The 20,017-nt window shown below is 38.8% G+C and overlaps 2 protein-coding genes across 7 annotated transcripts in view; one reads left to right on the plus strand and one right to left on the minus strand.

Annotated features, from left to right (window-relative positions):
• Positions 1 to 5,296: 5,296 nt before the first annotated feature.
• mpl (MPL proto-oncogene, thrombopoietin receptor) lies at positions 5,297 to 11,616 on the plus strand. The gene is made up of 12 exons (XM_040031475.1): positions 5,297 to 5,478; positions 5,709 to 5,826; positions 6,181 to 6,350; positions 6,813 to 6,964; positions 7,837 to 7,972; positions 8,064 to 8,175; positions 8,407 to 8,576; positions 9,026 to 9,168; positions 9,535 to 9,715; positions 9,951 to 10,032; positions 10,192 to 10,279; positions 10,973 to 11,616. Exons 1-12 carry the CDS (start codon positions 5,385 to 5,387, stop codon positions 11,429 to 11,431), a joined length of 1,905 nt encoding a protein of 634 aa, XP_039887409.1. The 5' UTR covers positions 5,297 to 5,384; the 3' UTR covers positions 11,432 to 11,616.
• Positions 11,617 to 15,819: 4,203 nt separating this feature from the next.
• Positions 15,820 to 20,017, minus strand: part of ddah1 (dimethylarginine dimethylaminohydrolase 1) — an 81,435-nt gene continuing 77,237 nt past the window's right edge. For all 6 annotated transcript variants that reach the window (XM_040031478.1, XM_040031479.1, XM_040031484.1 and 3 more), the window contains one exon: positions 15,820 to 16,680. In XM_040031478.1, coding sequence (XP_039887412.1) covers positions 16,564 to 16,680 — 117 coding nt within the window. In that variant the 3' untranslated portion in view covers positions 15,820 to 16,563. The remainder of the gene's footprint in view (positions 16,681 to 20,017) is intronic.

Raw genomic sequence — 20,017 nt, forward strand, 5'->3', positions numbered from 1 at the left:
CAATTCGGTTTGTGTGATGCTCCACTGAGATGGCTCTTTTTGCTGTACTATATTTCTGAATTTCTTCAAGGATCCATTCGAAAAGGTGCAATAAACTCGGTGGACCTCATTTCACAGCAGCAGGTAGCTGACTTGCACTCGCAAAGTGATGCAAGTCCACATAAGCATGCTTTCCAAACTTTTCCTGGCCAATCTATCCACCACTCTTTAACTGCTTGTGGTAAACCACAATACTGACCCATTTCCATTACTCAAACTTCCCAAGACTTTGCTGGCAACACCAAGAATTGCAAGAATTCCGAACAACTTGTAAATTGAACTAACAACTAATAGCTAACACCTGACAGCAGAAAGGATACGCTTTGATTGTGATCTTAAAATTAAAAGTGCTGGACTCACTATTGAGTCACACTAATGTCACACTAACACTAACTCCACATAACCTTTTTCACACACCTCAAGTGTATTTATTTATTTACTGTATTGGCCAAGACACCATTTGGCATTGTAGAAAGGACTTCAGCTGTTGCTGACCTATTTTGACCTCATTTTGTACAAATTGCTCTTAGATCCCAGTAAAGCGCAACTGCTTTCTCTTCTGTGGTTTTCCTTAGAGTGAAAGTGGCATATCTAGGTGAAGAGGTACTAGTATTAGTTTTGTTACTTAGCAGTACTTGCTCTTATTGGCCCATTTACAGCTCATCCTACCCTTTGTCCTAGAGGCATAGGGTCCATCATTTACATTGTTTACAACTTGTAACATGTTTTTTGAAGAGCTTAGGATGCTTTAAACAACAAACTAGAAGCTTCTCTTTTCAGCTTTTGCTTACAGTGGCTTGCAAAAATGTGACAAAATGTGGAAAAGTTCAAGGGAGCCGAATACTTTTGCAAGCCACTCTATATGTACATATTTTAAACAGCATTCCTTTCCAATGGAAAAATCTTTGTAGGTATTTCACTGCAATTTTTTTTTATAGTAGATTATGTATTTTAGTGTTTTGCCCAACATGCATGAGTTTTTCACTGCACTGTGTCTTAAAATTTGTGGTTGTTATATTGTCATAGTTGTGATGCATATTTTCCTCTTCCTTCCCCTTCTTCCCCTTGCGTGTCCTTGTGCAACAAATTTGTCTGATCGGTCATCTGTGACGCAGCCAAAAATGGGATGTGTTGCAATTTTCGTTACTAAAGTCAACCATAATTAGAGGACAAACATCTTTCTATCATCTTGTAAAAAAACTTTGTGGTTGTGGCTTTTGTGTTGGCCACACTGATCATTTCTTTCAGAAAGATAGTATCCATCATAGCTTTGCAGCATACATTTAAAAAAATGAGTAGGTATATAAGGATTCTTCACCTTCAAGTTTGAAGGCTGTTCAAATGTTTTGGTGCACAAAAGCTTCACCAAGTTTGCTTTCAGTTTGTTCAATATTGTTTTCCTAGATACTTAGAATCCATGTGAAAACAGCCATTAACTAGCTCTCTGGGTTCACCACTAGTCGTTTGCACCAATTAGACGAGACATTATATTGCATCAGTGCAGTCACCTGGCCCGTGCTCAGAAACAGGTCCTTCTGTAATTATAGTCAGTGTCCAGTGGCTACAGGATACCTCATTTGAGCTCCTTAGTCATTTGCTCTGAGATATTAGCTTGCTACACTTGGCTATATAAGGTCTCCACAACATTGCCGTTGGTAGACTTGACCATTGTTTAAATGATTACAGTGCTCATGCTTCGTATTTGATGCTAGGTTTCTTTCACATTTTGCTTACACTGATTCCTTGTGTTGAATTTATTACTAACATGGAGGATGTCTAAAAGAATTTAAAGCATCTGATGTTACTGTGGCGCTTTCATATACTCTTAGCCCTTATTGCATTTTTCCTGATTCTTCAATGTCTGCCTTAAGGTAAACTGACTTGAGGATGACATAAAACTCCAATTTTTAGAAATATGTTTTCTAATACTAATGTGGATGAGATATCTGGAACTGTATTTCTTTTTTTACATCTTTCTTCTACACATTTTTCAGTTTTGAGTATCTCAAAGGATTATCTCAATGATAAATAAAGTAATTACCTCAGCATTTGCTTTACAATTGTGGCATTAGTGTCATCATCCATACGTTGTCTCTGGTTTCTGCTTGTTAGCTGTACTGCCTCACTTCTCCTTTGTTTATAGTTGGTGTCTATTTTTTTATCTGGTGTTCCACTTGTTCCTCCACAACACCATCCAAATCATTCCCTCTCTTCCTTCATAGTGTTTCCGAAAACACTTTCAGTGCGCATGATCCAAATAAACTTGACTGACGGCTTTTGGAATGGTGGATGCTACCTCCACAGTCACCAAGATTTCACCAAGGTTTAATAAATGTGTTTTAATCAGGGCCCTGCAAAAGACTGTAACACACCTGGCAAGAAATATATGAGCCTTTCTTCCTTGAGGTGCACACAGACATCAGCAAAAATACTTTTTTTGTTTTCTTCTTCTTTTGTATTTTTATTTATAACTTTACAATGAAGTGTTTACAACTGTAATGGCAGTGTCTGTAAGTGTAACGGGACCTAAAAGTGACGAAGATGACTTAAGAATGCGAAAAGTTAAGCAAGAGCATAATTTATTGTCTTGAGGTTGAATGCAGAGTCGAAAGTATAAAATCCATTGAGTGTAGACAGACTGCTCTGCGGAATAGGGAAGTGGAGACACGTGGGGGAATTGAGACACAGGTGCTGATAATAAAAAGATACCTTCTAAACGCAGACAGGAAACTCTCACTGGAACATGCTACAAAAATAACATGGAGGAATTCAGACAGAAACCTTAAAGCATAATATCAAAAAGCTAAAACTCCTTCCTAGAATAAACAAGCAGTAAAACAAAAAAAAAAAAAAATCTGAACCTTAAACACAGAGAAGACAAAAAAATAAAAAGCAACCCAAAATTAACTAAGGATTCAAAACTTTCAAAATAACCACAAAAGCCACAGAATACAACACAGTGCCTATTCATTTATAACAGGAAGTCTACAGAAAAATAGTCTTAAATTCTCTCCAGCTGTCAGAACCTGTTATTTCTCAGTCGCTCATACATACCTTAACAATAAACAACAACAACAAAAGTTAACTTTTTTATATTCAGTCAAGCCAACAGAAGTTTAAACTGAGCATCAGAATGAAGGAGAAAGGTGATTTAACAGACTTTGACGTGGTTGTTGGTTCCAGACAGGGTGGTCCGACTATGACAGAAACTGCTGATCTACAGGGATTTTCATGCATGGCTATGTCTCGGGTTTACAGAGGTTTACTGAGCATCAGTTTTCTGGATGAAAATCCCTTGTTGATGTCAGAGGTCAGAGCAGAAATTTGAAGGAAAAAGGGAGTCAAGCCAGGTACTAACAAAATGCATCACATGAAGTAGCAGTTGAGTGTAAATGTAAAACCTGTCTTTTCACAATCTGATAAATGTCTTGAACAGGATCTCCGTTAGTCTCAGTCGTAGCCTTGGCTTTTGTTCCTGCCCTCTCCAACATACCTTCACACACATAATCCGCATTTCTCAAACACATAAACACATACAAGCTTTTTTTTTATAGAGCTAACATGCAAAATTCATGTCAGAGAAAAGATATTTTTAACAGGACATTAAAATATTTCTGCTACTATCTAAATGTTAATTAAGTTTACTAATAAACACAACTCCACAGCAAACCTTTGGTGTTTAGTTGCAGTTCAGACAATCTTTGTGGTAGGCCCTCAGCCTCAGGTGTGTCTAAACAAACAAACAAAAAAAATATACCACACTGCAAATTCCTGGTAATTAAGATCCTATTCCGTGTTTTGCAACTGTCATATTCATAATGCAGCAATTCACAGTATTTATAGTGACATTTGGAATAGCTGATAATTTGATTAGCAAAAACTAAAAAAAAATGGTATTAGGCCATTCCCAAAAGTTTCCTCAATGCTATTTTAATCAGTTTTTCAAAAAAAAAAACTTCTTCACATATCTATATGATGTTTTTTTGTTTTTGTTTTTTTAAATAAGCTCGGACAAATGCAATGAATATTCTCAGTGCCATGACTGAGAATTACGCCTGCCTGGGACTGCTGTACACTGGTGTCTTAAAACACACATTCAGACAGCCACTGGTAGCAGAAACCAGTCCTCTCAGAGATTGGTCAACTTTGGTAGCTGGCAAATCGCATCGCATCAACCATCACCAAACATTACGCAAGGTTAATAGTTTCTTAATAACACAGTCAAGTATGTGGATACCATTAGTGCATCTCAAATTATAGTCTATGATTTTTTTTGTTAAATAACTCAACTGGAAAGGGTAAACTTTCAAATATTCTGTATTCATTACACATAAAATGAAAAAAAAAATCCAAACCTTTTTTGTTTTAATTTGGATGATTATGGCTTATAACTAATGAAACTCTGAAAAGCAAGTTGGTTAGACTCAAGGTTTTCATTTCACGGTAGCAGAGATATATCAGACATATTTGTGGTGTGGTCAGCACGCATCAAATGATAAGTTTGCTTTTCTGCTCTCACGTGTTTCATTATTACTGTGTTCCAATGACATAAGGTGAAAATTATTTTCTTTTCTATACACGTCTGTGCAAAACAAACAAACCGCCCCCCCAAAAAACTTTAATATAGTTTTAAATAAGATCTTTCGACGCTTTCCAGCTGCAAACATCAGAGGCATCACTATACAATGTATATACTACTATACAATATAATCCATACTTTTTCTTGTGGATAAAGCCAGATTTTTTCTTTTTTTATTTCCATCGTGACTAATTAATGATAGTAAAAAATATTTAAACAAAGTTAGCTGGAGGATGAAGTTTAGACGTAAACATGGACTTTTTGAGATGTTTTTGAAGTTCAAAACTGTGCACTGCGCTCTGCAATGCTGCAGTAAGTCAGGAAGCGGTTAATTAGCAAGGTTTTTTTTTTTTCAGAGGTTAAAACCTCGCTTCTCTGTTCATCAGTAGGAGGAAAACATTGACAGACTGAATTAATATCTGTTGAAGGTGGTCACCAAAGAATTTGAAGCACCCGAAGAACCTCATTTGTGTTCTTCGGGTTCTTCCTACATTTTCCGAGGTGTCACGTTCTCTGGGATTAGCCTTTCACCGCAACCTTTTTGTTTATTTACGTCTAATCAGTCCATCTGCCTCTTCTTGGTGACTACTTCTGCTGTACAGAAAGCTTGCTTCCTGTTTTAAGCACAACCCTTCAATCCTTACCCACCCTTGCCTACTTAAAACCATGCATAGGAAACAGCGTACACACTGTATATACACAAGCCCGCACCGGTGTTAATTTGATGGCCATGGTGGTTTAGACTTTCACAGCGCCTCAATTCAAGATGAATTTCCCCTACAGATTGGGAATATTCCTTAATATTCTGTGGATACAAGCTTTCTTTGTGCCTGGATTACAGTGTAATCTGTCAGAGGAAGGTAGGGCTTGAAGGATGGTTTATTTATCAACACCGGAGTATAAACTGATACTATGCAACCACACACTATTGCCAAAATGTGAAAATGGGAGCAATACAGATACTCAGAGCACGTTTCTTTGTTAGCGGGGCATAAGGCATTAATATGAACTTTGGGCTCCTTGTTAACTTGAATTTTTTTTTTGTATTTCCAATATTCTTCATTTATTGTGTTTGTCATTTTTGGAGCAGATGTTTTGCTCTTGAAGGATGAGCCTAATCCAAAGTGTTTCTCTCGGACAACATTGGATTTCACCTGCTTCTTCGAGACTGCAGACAACAGGACTTATAATTTGTTCTACTCTATAGAGTATGTTAAACACTGTGAATCTACTGAACTTTCTGTATTATGAAAACTATTAAATACTATTTATGCATTGTGTTTAGACACTTTTTGATACTTCTGGCATGCTACTGATATTTATTTATTATTCTATGTGCACGCTTCTGCTGTATACTGACTACATTTTTAGGAAAGTTCTTAGTTAGTTAGTTTTTTTATTGATTGCTTTTGTATTTTTGATAGACCATTTTAATGGTTTATGCACGATAGTCGCCTGTATTGCATTTCTTCTTACCCGCAAGGCAAGATGTTTAAAACTGTTTTATTAGCTCATTAATGAGCAGCCCTGCCTGTTGTTTTTTTTCTTTCATCCCAATCAAGCACTCCAGCGCAGAGGTGTGAATTATCCGTCCAGAGAACAGAGAAGGGAACTTTGCTGCACATCTGCTCTTTACCTGAAGTTATGTGGTTTGTTGACTGCATCCTTACAGTCACTGAATCCTTTACGAACGCCACCATCTACACTCGGACTGTCTTTATGAACGATCACGGTAAGACATCTTGTCTTTTCAAAACTGAATTTTTCATCACATAAAGAGTATTGAAGAAACTTTACTTAGATACTGTATATTACAAAATTTAAAACATTTTCATCTTTTGATAAAGGTGACGAATAGATGCTGAGTGTTATGGGTTAGATCAAAAATAAGCTGGAGTGAACTGGAATTTAGGTTTTGCATCCTTGAATCCTAGTTTAAAGGACGGGAAGGCTTAAGGATGATTTGCAAGGAAGTAACTATGTTGATTAAAAAGAGAGAAGAAATGCACAAATAGCATTGCTAACTTATTGTGGGTATCACCAGTTAACTAGAAAGTCAGGGGCCACCTCAACCTTTGCCAAGGCACTAGTCAATTATTCCCACCATCTTCCCATCTATAATCCAATACTGTGTTCTTCCTTCTGTGATGATGTTCCAGCCCCAACTCCTAAACCCAAGTGTTTTTTCTTTTAGTTCTTTTAGATCCACCAGTTAATCTGTCTTTACACCCAAATGGCCAAGTGGGACAGCTGAATCCTTCATGGACTTCAAACATAAAAGACGTACTAGTGAAGTACAGAATTGAGTACTCCTCTGAGGTCCTTTACAAGGAGTTAGACCTAGAGGTACACACAGCTGCTCTCCTTTGTCTTTCAGCTGTTCCCTTTAGGAGTTGCTGCAGCAGATCATCTGTTGTCATCTGACACTACACCCAGCATCCTCTGTCACACCAACGCTCTGCATGTCCTCCTTTCATAAATCTTCTCTGTGGTCTTCCTCTTTTCTTCCTGCCTTGCAGCTCCATCTTAACCTTCAATTGTCCGATACATCCACTGTCCGTCCTCTGCACATGTTCAAACCATCTCAGCCTTGCCTCGCTAACTTTATCTCCAAACGGCTCAACCTAAGCTGTCCCTCTGATGTGCTCATTTCTAATTTTGTCCATTCTGGTCCATTCTTGCTTCTACTGACTTTCATTCCTCTTCTCTCCAGTGCATACCTCCATGTCTCCAGAATCTCTTCCACCTGCTCCATGCTCTCGGTACAGATCATGTTGTCTGCAATCATCATAGTCCACAAAGACTGAGTAGTCTATTGTGTTTTCATCGGTCACCCATTGTGAAGCCTTAGGGTGCTTCACAAATCAGCTTCCCTTTCTAGACCCTGGGGTTAAGACCATCTTTATAATTCTTTAAGTGTTTACGACTCAACTGCTGTTCATGACAACTGCATTGGATGTGAACTTTTATACAGCTCCCCAAAGTCTATGAAGGTTTGAAGTTATGCATTTGGTGGTTAGTTGTTATAAAAGTCAGTCTAAAGACTGCCTAAATATAGAATTCCATTTACTGTCAGTTTGCTGATAACCAGTGCCAGAATTACCAAATGATTCCCGAGCTCTGCCTTCTGAGACTGACTCATCTCGTTGTAGCTTATATTTTTGTGGTTACTTTTTTCAAACATACCTTTATGATGATGCTTTTGATTTCTACCTAAGAAAGAGGACACACTGGATTCTCTGAAAGAAGGCGAGGAGGTTAAAGTGCAAGTCGCTATTAAACCTGATTCACCTTTTGATGGCCCTTGGAGCAGGTGGTCAGATCCTGCGCGAGCTGTGGTCCCCCAAAGTGCAGGTGCGTCCAAGCGAGAATTACAGAGGGAATAAAATGGTACCCATTGAACAGCACCTGGTTGCTCAGTAATGATCTTTTCCATGCTTTTCAGATGACACTGCACTTTTATGCTTCACCTCTGACCTGAAAAATGTCACCTGTCACTGGAATTCGAGCAAATATGATAAAAACAACTTTGGACTTTTTTACCAAATCCTTCACAGGTAACACAAAACACTCGTTCATCACTTCATGAATTATTACGCACAGGTCATTTTTCCATCCACCTGTGTTGTGGCACAAAAGCATCCATCCAAGCATCCTTCCATCTTATTGTCACACAGTTTGAGCACTAAAATACTCAAACTAATCCAGAGTTTTGAACAGGTCAATTCAACAGAAATGCATATGAAACTTTTATTTTCTGTGATTTGACTTTGTTACAACTCTTGTAGCAAGACCTCGAGGTGGACGAGTTGGACTGAATGTGTGGCTGATGAGAAAATCACTGACCAGTGTTGTTTCCATGGAGGAGAGTCCAGGGAAGTCAGGGTCAAGCTCACAAACATCTCATGTCCAAAAAGGAGAACTTTCTACACTGGAGCATTTACACTCAACAACTCCAGTGAGTGGCATTTAATTGTTTTATTTCTATCATTCTTGGTTATTTTGCATGTGCGATCTGTGTTTAAACTGAAATTATTGCTTTTTTCTTTTCTTTTTTTTTTTTTTAAATCAAGAAGCAGCTCAGAAAAGTCCCCATTACTAACCAACTGTGCCATGAATGACTAACTGCTATTTTAGTTTGTATGCTGAAGTTTTGCTTCTAAGAACATGCTCATACATTTACTCAGATCTTTCAGTCATATAAGTGATTAATATATACAACAGTCCTCTGGTCAGTTGTGAACATGTTCAGACTTGGTTTACCTTTCAATTTGGAGGAAAGGCAGAGGTTTGTTAGCTCTTAAGCTTGCCTGGATGTCTTGAAGGAAACTTTCAGTTAGGTTTGTGGGCTTCCTTTTCACTGATCAAACCTGAGACAAGGTCTTATGAAAGAGTTTTTCTTTGCAGTCAAAACATCCCCACCAACTCATCTGAAAAGAATCCTCAAGAAAGATAAGTCGTGCTTGAAATGGGACGCTCCTCTTCCGTCACTGTCAAATTACCTACAGTATGAATTTGACCACCAGCTGAAAGAATATGAAGGATGGAAGGTAAGTAGCTGTGTATGTGTGCGCTGTCTTTACTGACATCCAAGGGCCATGTTTGAATTGAATATATCTTCCTTCCTGCCCTTTAGATTCCTTTCAAAACTATTTAGAATTATCATGATGGCACATATTCTGTTTGTGGACCAATGATATTAGGTCTAAGCAGTGTCAAGCAGTGTGAAGGCTGCTTGATCTTTCCACCAGATGGCGCCAGCGTTGAACTTTTTCAGTTTACGTGCAGCCAGCCCATTAAAAATCACATGCATGAGTGCATTTTAAGAGAAATCTCAAAGGTGTTGTCAAAGAATGCAAAGGAAATAACAGACTATAATCATATAATAATGTGATTTGGTTCCCTTTCTGTTTCAGTATTTCCGTCCAGAGATAGTAAAGGGCCCTAAGACAGAAGCATGTGTTGAGGTTCCAGCAGGCAGCCAGTACAGAGTCAGGGTCAGAGCTAAACCCGCTGGGCAAATTTACTCTGGCTTCTGGAGTGACTGGTCCAATGTGTTCACTGGTGAAAACCCCCGTGACTCCCTCAGTTACACAGGTAAGCCTCCAGCAAGATCAAAAATTCAATAAATACAAACTTGACCATAAAGTAAAATAAAAAGTATCACTAGGTAGAGATGAGTAGATTACTCCTTTCTAAGAACTAGAAGCAAGTAATTTATTTGACTTTTAGTAGTTTGAAATGTTATCTTTAAGTACAATGATGTTCTTTGTTGCTGTAAGGGAACAAACAGATATGATACATTTCAAACTTTGATGCATTGCATTTTCAGACATGTTGCTCATCGTGTGTATCCCAGTGTTTATACTGATAACAGCCACCATCGGCACCATCATGTGTGCCCTGCACATCAGGTAGATTTTATTTTTCTCACAGCTCATTCAAAATTTTAATCACCTATAAGAAAATCCAAACCAAGATGTTCCCTTTCTTTTATAAGGGTTTCTTTTAAACTAAATTTTATGACAAAAAGATTTAAGGACATGTTTCCTCTCTTTTGTGCATTTTTATAGGAAAGTCAAGCAGTATTTTTGGCCACCAATTCCAAACCCCGAGAAAGTCTTGCAAGGCTATCTGACAGAGATCAACACGCAGAAAAGGGTAAGTTATTTAACTGCATTACAGGTACTTTCATCCTTGTTCTGTTGGAAAAATGGACTAGAACCAGATCTTATGTGGGATCACAAAACTCCTGCAGGCCCACCCATAGCAAAAAACAGCAACTATTTATTGGAATACTCTGATCTGTATTTTATTTGGTTTTGGAAAATATCTACAGTATGAATTTAGATTAGTTTTGTGACATCTTTGTGGCATGATGATAAGATTTCACACTCTCGTTATATAAAAAAGTGCTTGCTTTTAAATGAATTAATATTAATGATACTAATAAATGGTGATCTTTTAACTCATCACAGTATCTAATACAGTAGAAGTCTATACTGACAGTCTCCCCCGGGGGGTCGAATTCATGGTGGAGAACTAGAGGCGTGTCCCTCGTCATTCTAACCTGATGAACTACCTTCTTGTAGACTTCTCCACTGAAAAGTGCTGCTTCGTCTTTGGGCTGTAACCGTAGATTCCGCTCTGATCACCAGTGTTACACATCAAAGTCAGCAAGGATTTAAATGCATTTTTTACATTTAGATGTCAAAAAATATTTTGATCAAACTAATAGCAGTATGTTTTTTGTTTTTTTTGTAAGAAAAACAAAAGTTAAGCTTGCTCCAAATGAAAGCACTTTTCAAATGACATTTTTTTTCCTTATTAAAAATAAATCCCTGTACACTATAGGATCATCCTGTTCTAGAAAAGCTGTGCTCCGAGGAAAACACTACATCTGTAGTGGAGATCATGTCTGAAGAAGAGGTTTCCGAGTTTAGGAAGCTGTCAGAAGAATTCGCCGAGCTCCTGTCATCAGAAGGGAGCTTCACCAGCAGCGAACTGGTAGATGGAAGCCCGGGGACAGAAATCTTTCCAGACTACGTGACTCTCAACAAAGACAGTATCTTTCTCTGCTCACCAGCAAACATTTACATACATGAGCATGTGACAGAGAAAGGAGACCATGAGATAGGAGATGAGTACCTTCCCACGTGTTCCTGCTCTGATGGCTCCGTCTGTTTCTCACCTTGCTTATGCAGTGACCTTCTTAACCATTCATATTTGCCTCTGGCAGAGCCTGCAGAAAAATTCAGCTGCAAGGTCACTGCTGCAAAGAGTCCCGGAAACATCTATACTAACTTTCCATAAGAAGAACAAAAAGTGTAGCAAGTGTTTTTTGTTTGTTTGTTTGTTTGTTTCCATCAGTGCAAATCTTCTGTACAGTAATCTCTGCACTTTGTACTGTTTGGCTGTAAAAAAAAAAAAAAAGGCTACAAAATGAAAACAGAGCTCAGCTATGAATTATTTGAGCCTTAACACATTGTTTGGCCCAAGTAAAGAAGCGATTCCACAAAGTCGTCATCAACGGTCAGCCCTGATATGTAGTCTTTTAGGATCAGATGGTATCAGATTTGGAGTTTAAGTTTTTGGTTGGCAGGATTTTACAGAGACTTTCATCTTACTTTCCATCGTCAAATTGTATATTGTATGCAGGGCTGTCTCTATCTTGTGTGAGACAAAATGGTGGGACTATGAGTCTGTGACTGCGTTCAGTGGTGTGACCAATTAAGAATCATTTCTGAGTCTTGTGCTATACTCAGCCATATGCTCACAGGATCCCTCTGCGACACGTTCCGGCTCATTCACACTGCCGCTGTTTATGGAGCAGAGAGTCTTCCGCAGCTGCTTATATTTCATATAATTTAAAGTTGTTATGTTAACATTTCTTTTGGGGGAGTTTTACACTATTGTGATACAATTTTATACATCGCAGTAATGGAATGCAATGGAGTTTGCTTTGGACCTTGGTGTAGAAGATGTACATTCTTTCTGTATGCTGTATAAAGCAAATTTCCCCTTAAATGTTACATTGTTGCTAAGTGAAGATGACACCCGAGTGTTCTTTCCCACTTCACTGTCCTACCAATGTTGTATAGTGATTGTACGTGTTACTTTTTAGACATTTTTGCAACTTCCTTTCTTTTTTAAAGAAAGTACAATAATAACTGAAAAAAGTGTTAATTATGCATTACAATGTTGTTTTCATGTTTTGCAGTTTTGACAATAAAATTTAACAAAATTATATTCTTTTTGGATTTTCTGTAGTCACTGAACCATTTAGGCTTTGACTGGTATTACGTTTCAAAGCGAAACCCAGGAGATGCTCAACATTTTACATATTTGCCTCTGGCTGGGCCTGCAGGTAAGTTTAACTGCAAGGTCACTGCGGCAAGGAGTATCAGAAACATCTATATCAAGTTCCCCTAAAAAGAAAGAACAAGGTAAGAAGTGTACTTTGTTTCCAGTGGTGGAGATTTCATGTACAGTACAATATGTAAAGTTGGCTGTGAAAAGGATACAAAATGAGGGTTAGGGCTCAGTGGTGACTTATCGGATGATTAAAAGAAGTGTTTCCATAAAATAACAACGATAAATTTTTTCTATGAAGGCTTTTAGAACAAAAACGTTCACGTCAGACTTCATCTTCTTGCTTTTCTTGCCTCCACCTAAACAACAGCTACAGTATCCTACCTTGAGATATCTTATTTTTATTTTTCAAAGCACAAGCCGTCTTTCTGTGTGTTATACTTTTACTGTCAGTAGGTGGTGGTAGAGATCAGCAGGTGGGCTGTTGTCACAGTAAGTCCTTCTCAGGCATGTGGGCAGCTACACTACATGACAGAAACTGGGAGAACATTTCGATTTTGGCCGAGTCTTAAGTTTGTATTTTTATCATACATTCACACACACACGATATCCCCGTAAGCAATATTAACTTTGTGGTAATATGAGTAAACTGGTGAGGATGTTTCACTTCAACTCTGTCATAAAAAACAAACAAAAACCAACAGACACATTACAGCTAGATGTTAATTTATTACACAAAATAATTGAAAGGCTCAATGTAAGATGATTCAAATAATTATCACTCACAAACTGTACTTAAGACTTGAGATGAAACATGGGAAATCACAACATCACGACCACTGGTGCGGACGAGGGAACCAACAAGAAAATGAACAAGAATTCTTTAACAAAATCACTGCACTGTTTGGGAACACCGTCTTCAAAAAGCAAGAACTGCATTAAATGTTCATTCAGACATTTATTGAATATTTTGGTGTCACTCGGGGAGGTTGATGATTTTAGATAATACCAGCTCTTGACACAGTACTAATCAGACAGTGTATGACTGTATCACTCACTGGTTGAGAATCACAAATGGCTCTGCAACTACTGTATGCTATCACCCCGCATCCAGCCAGCCGCCTTCTGTAAAATATACTGCTGTCGCACTTTAATGGCACATCTACAGCGTTCGCCAGACTGTATGATATCATGGCCATAAATTAGCCCACAATCGTCTATGAGGCAATCGCAGAGGGTGGGAGAAAAGCGAGCTATGAGAGGGAGACAGTTGAGAGAAAGAGAGAAAGCTTAAAAGAGTCAGTGTTTACTGGCGTACAAGCCTCTCCTCCCAACAAGAATTCTTTCCATGTTTCATCACGGCCCACTTGCCCATACACAAATGTCTGTGGAGGGAGGTTGACTCACCTCATGATGTCATTTCCTTAACTTTCACTTGCAATCAGGGTGAGAAACGACATGGTTTGAAATCTGATGGGCTTTAACATACATACGGTGTAACACAGTATACGTGTTTACGTATGCTATGTTGCCATGTTTACAGGCCCTAAAAACGTGAATTCAGCAACAACAGGAATAAGGCCACCGAGGCAGGTCAACCTTTCAGCTACTGAGACACAACACATGGAAACACAGCAAACAGCTTGTTCTGTATTTGAGTACAAACTCTGACTGCAGTGACATTTGGTCCTACTGGGTTCTGTGAGACAGACAGAGTTTCCCAGAAAGATCTTAGTCAACAGTGGAGTGAAAACTGCCATACAAGGGGGGAAAAAAAGAAGAAAAAATTAGAGTAATTAACGACACTGGCACAGTTAATGATGTGAGAAAACTACACTGCCTTCAGAATCATTCAGCAGGATTGAAGTCATTGATTTTCCAGAGAGGCACTGTAGATTAAAAGAAGCAGAGGTGTTCTGTTCGAGTAAATGAAAGTCTAGGTCAGAGTTTAATAATGAAAACACTAATTTTCCACCTCTGTAGGGTTAGGGTTTCTAAGTCTTTCTTACATGTCTGTCATCCCCTCTTTGTTTATACAATGTTTACATCAACAAAACGTTACAAAACCACTGCAATATAGCATCACTTGACCAGTTACTGCCATAGACTGTATATAAAAGATGGATACAGCTACACATTGGTTTGCAAGGAGCATTTTTGTCATCACCATCTTAATGTTTTGAACCTGGACGAGCAAGAAGTAGATCTGACTAAATAAAACAAAACAAAAAACAAGTGACATTGGACGCTAAAGAATATCCTGCTTCATCTTTACCTTTACGTGTTTTACCCTAAATAGATCATCATTTAAAATCAATTAAAACAATGCCATATTGTTTTAATTGATGCCGATACGACGGCATTGTTTTATCGGACACCAACTGAGACTATAAACTCATCCATGTTTTCTGAAGTCATACAACAAATGCAAAGTAGGATCATTTTCTTATAGACTTCCATACAATCCATGATCTTTTCTTCTTTTTTTAACATGAGGTGTCGCCCCCTGGTGCCCATTATAAGTAATGCAGGTTTAAGGCACTTCCACACATGCGTAATTTTTTTGTTTTCTTTTTCCACCGGTCTGGGAGGTGACATCCATCTTCATATATATAATCTTCAGTCACTGGTAGCTTCTCTATCGGGTGGCTTTAATAAATAACAAGTTATAATGCAAAAAAAAAAAATCACTGTAATCACACCAGAATCTCACATCTTCACAAGGCTTTTCAAGTTTTTTAAGAACTGTATTTTCAGAATAAGAATTCACAATATTTGTTTGAATTAATAAGCAATGTTATGGTTTTGGAAGTTTGTTTTAGCCCCACTTGTAAAGGAACAGTACGGTGGCCCTGAGAGGCCAAACGGACTGCAACTTAAGAAAACACCAGAAATAGGAAAAATGACAACGGAAATAGGAAAAAACACAAGGGAAGTGTTTCTGGGGAGACAATAACCTCACGGACCAGTTGCAGGAATCCAAAACATGGTAGGCGTGGTTTATCATGATTCATATAATACTGATGACGGATTTTCAGGCTAATAGTCAGGCTAACACACTTACCTCTCATCTTTTCTTTCCACACAAAATCAATAGATTCTCCACTTCTTTTAAGTGTCTCCCAGTGCAATCTTAGCATATTTTGGTTCCTGCAACTAGTCCGTCGGGTTATTGTCTCCCCAGAAACACTTCCCTTGTGCTTTTGGAAATCTGTTTTTTGCCATTTCTTTTTTCGTTTTTCCTATTTCCGTTGTGTTTTGTGTGCTTTTGAAGCATTTTTCTTATTGCTGGTGTTTTCCTAAGTTGCAGTCCATTTGGCCTCTCAGGGCCACCATAGAACAGAAGCAATTTGACATACAAGAGGAAAAAAAAAGTGTAACTGCAACAATCACATTGAGATTTTATATCACATCGTAGCAGGACTTGCTCCAAAACACAGTTCTTGAAGAAATAGTGCATAATTCATTACATAAGCAAACACACAGAAAAATTAAATCACAGTTAAAAGGGTGGCCATAAACAATGCACATCAATTGTATCATTTTTATTTGTACCCAAATGATGTCTGAATTAGCTGAATTATTAATACATCTGAAGTCAAATGTTGGTAAGACCATACTGTACAGAGACAACAGCTGACAGGTCCCACTGGGTTTGTCGCCAGCGCTCTGTTCTGTGTGGTTCAGAGTTGTAAACACTGGACAGTAAGTAAGTGTGGTTCTACTAATGTGGTTCTACCTGCTGTGCAGGTTAAAGGGGAAATTCAACATGGCACATGGTTGACTAATCTGATCTGGGATCAGGTCTTTATCAGATACACTTGTAATTAATGACAACAGCTTGTATACAAGTGAAGCAGCATATGCTATTGGAAAATACAAATGAATTAATAAGGAGAAAATTTGACGAACATATTGTATTTTAAATCAACTGAACTATTCTTTCAAACTTTTAATTTTATTTTAGTGTTTTGGAGTGAAAGGGTAGACAGATTACTCCCTTTGCCCCTCAGCAACATTAAACTTCCCTACACCTCCTCTGTATACCAGGATGGTCAAACCTTGGGATCCATGGTGATTAGTTAAAGGCTCCGCGTGGTTACCATGCACTGAGAGACCCCGAGTGACCCCGCTCAGATGTTTGCCTTCTTGTTGATGAGTACAGAGCAGCATGTTAGGGCTCCATCCACTTTGACCTTCTCCAAGTTGGACGTGGGTATCAGCATGTGGTCCTTCAGCTTCTCAAACACCTGCAGGACACACAGACAGGAGCGCAGCTAGGAATTAGCAAATTTTCCCTGTTCATTTCAATTCAGTAGAATTAGAAAAGGCTAAAGAACAATCTAATGTGAAGTAGTTAAATTGGAAGTGGAACATACGTAACACTTAAGTTTGTTTGCTCAGCTTGTCAACTTGTAATTCTCCGTGATATAAAAACTCTGCAGAGAGACGCAAATTGTGAAGAACAAGCATTCAAGCTTTCCTGGTCTCCCGGCAAAATATAAAAAAAGAAGAAGAAAAGAGAGAGAGAAGGGAGTGAGAACTATGACGACATTCTCAAAAGACCCTTGTAAAGTAGTGTGTCACTCTGTGGACACCTTCCAGAAAAAAACTAGCGTTTTCCTACCGCACTTCCAAACCAAGAGAGTTTTCTCTATAAACTCTAACTTCAACCCTGCTGTGACTTTCAGTGAGGCCTTATGGCACAGCCAGAGGGACCAACTAAACTAATTTTTATCTCATGATGCAATTTGGCTGATAAAGCCTCTGCTGAACCAGATGCCATGTGTAACCTCACCTCACTGAAGTTCTGTCTAAGTCTTGATTCTTTTCTGGGACATTTTGTGTAACGTGGCCAGCAGCACAAATCAGAGCTTTCCTGAAATATTCTCAACATTGGTGCTGACCAGCTATGGACTCCTGTAACAATTATATACTATTTGTTAAAATATGTTAATTCTTATTTATATGTATTAGAATCAAACTGAGAAAACCTGCTTGCCATTTGCTGTTTTTTTTAAGGATCCGCAGGGCTTGAAGCGTGGGGAGTGGCCAGTCTGGTCCAAACTGTGCTATTTGTGCCTTTTAGGGCATTTTAATTGAATAAATGAAATAACATGGTCTGAAGCAGCATGCTCGGCCTGTCCAAGAGGTGCTTCAGGTTCAGGTTTGCTTGTTTTGTTTTGTTTTCTTAGTCTCTTGGGCCTTAATTACACTTATTTCCAATAGGGACCAGTCTGTAACCATCTGCCAACCACATGAGAAAAATTTCTATTTCCCAATTTGTTGGCTGTGAGTTGCTAAAGTATGCTGGTAGTCACTAGATGAAACATACAGTTCTGTGCTAAATACATCCTTCCTATTGCTTTGGTCGTTAGCAGATTGCAGAGGTTGCTCATGGTTTGCAGGGAAGAGGCAGAGTGGTTTGTAAAGCAACTGCTGTCAAAAAGTGCAGCAAAAGCTGGAAACAGACAGTTCCCCTTCAAAGTAAACATGGTGGCTGCAATGGTGACTCAAAACGTTCACATTGTTGTTCATTTCTGGCTTGCATTGCACTTTTTCAAGCTTTATTACTGTTTGGGTAGCAGTTAACAAGCATAAAGTCGGCATCTTCCAAGCAAGCTACAACAGCTAGAATCTGCTTGTGACCAAAGCAATCATGAGGAGGTTTTTGGTGCTCCTTGTGAACAATTATCTATCAACTGTCAGCAACCTCCAGCACCCATTCAACAAGTGGTTAGGGAATACAGATTTTTTCCTTGCTATCACTAGTTGCCAAATAGTGGACGACCCATCTCTAGGGCTTTACAACTACGGATTTACTTAGGACTATTTAGCAAGTATCTGCAGTTTATCGAGACAGGTTTTACTTGACAACATTAGCTGATAACTTGGCACTTCAGCCTTTTGATGAAACATTGCCACCCCCATCCCCCAAAACAACAAACAAACAAACAAACAAACAAGAAACCCACAATATTGTCACAGCTAAAACGTTGAAGTAGAGGCTCAGAACCCAGGGAGTGATGATGGTTAGCTCCATCTTTTATATACAGTCTATGGTCTACAGGCATGGCAGCAATGCTTTAAACTAAGCAACATGCTGACAAGTGTTGTCAATGAATACAACACACAACTTAGCCTATTGCTAAAGCTAATAATACAGTTTGATCAATGCACTAGAATTGTGGGGAATATGAATGGGTGCACTTATTGGAAACCTGACCCAAAGTTGTAAAGGTAGAAATAAAGACAAAGTCAAATAAAAATAAAATGAAATAAAAGCTTCATGGGGAAAGAGAGTGATAGAGAAATATATTTGAGGTCACTAAAGTTAGAATGATTTTCCCTCTGGAAAACAATCCTGGACTAACCAAGCAGAACTGCCTCTCAAAAACATCTTAAGTTTAGACCATATAATCAGACATAACTCAGGGAAAATTAAGCTTTCACAGTATTCTCCCAACATAACATCACTAAATCCTCTGCTCTTTATAGCACCTCTGAAACCAAAGTGTCTCTTTTTTTGATCATTTCCAGCTGAGTTCTCATTACTTCAGTTGAGATTTATATGCTGGGTCAGGGTGGCATGGTCTCAGCAAAGTAGCAGTTGCTATATTTCACCGGACCTTTTGTCTGCTTAGTTTCGATGTGTCCAAACAGAGCCCTCAACAGCAGCTGCCAGCACTAACCGTTAAAGGTGCCCCGTCTCCACCCCCATCCGACCCTACCAATCCTCTCTCATGACCCCCTGCCTTTGTTGATGTGGAACTATTATGTAACTTCACGAGCCAACTAAAAATAGACCGGAGATCAGGCCAGACAGTGTTTAGAGTCAGAAAGCAACAGACATCTTGCAGTGTCTTGGTAATTGTGCTGACAAATCTCTACATCTCACTGAGGGAACAAGCAACAAGTTCCCCTGGGAACTGTGCTAGACAGGATAGTCAGCTCACATAAAACTGCCCTTGCTACATTACGGCTTGTATTATCTCTCGGAGACTGAAAGCATGAATGAAGATTTGAGAAGGTGTGTACTGGTATTCATTTTAAAGAACAAGGGTTATGTGCAGAGCTGTAGTAATCACAGAGGGATAAAGTTGATGAGCCATACTATAAAGATATGAGAAAGAGCTGCTGAAGCTGAAGAGTTGTTAAGAAGAGAGGTGATGATCAGCGAGCAGCAGTATGGCTTCATGCTGAGAAAGAGCACTACAGACCCGATGTTTGCTTTGAGAGTGTTGATGGAAAAGTACAGAGAAGGAGCTGCACTATGTCTTTGTGTATGTAGAGAAAGCAGCCGATAGGGTGCCAAGAAAGGAACTGTGGTACTGCATGAGGAAGTCAGGAGTGACAAAGAAGTATGTGAGGCTGGAAAGGACATGCATAAGGAGAGTGAAACAGTGGTGAGGTGTGTAGTAGTAGGAGTGATAGATGGGTTTAAGGTGGGTGTGGGATTACTTCAGCTCTGCGCTCCTTCATGTTTACATTGGTAATGGACATGTTAGCAGATAAGTTCAGGCAGAAATCTCTGTGGACTGTGACGTTTAGAGACAGCATTGTGATTGTAGTGAGAGCAGAGAGCAG

This window comes from Simochromis diagramma, unplaced genomic scaffold (genome assembly GCF_900408965.1).
Source record: "Simochromis diagramma unplaced genomic scaffold, fSimDia1.1 OVJJ01000284.1, whole genome shotgun sequence".
In the NCBI taxonomy this organism is placed as follows: domain Eukaryota; kingdom Metazoa; phylum Chordata; class Actinopteri; order Cichliformes; family Cichlidae; genus Simochromis; species Simochromis diagramma.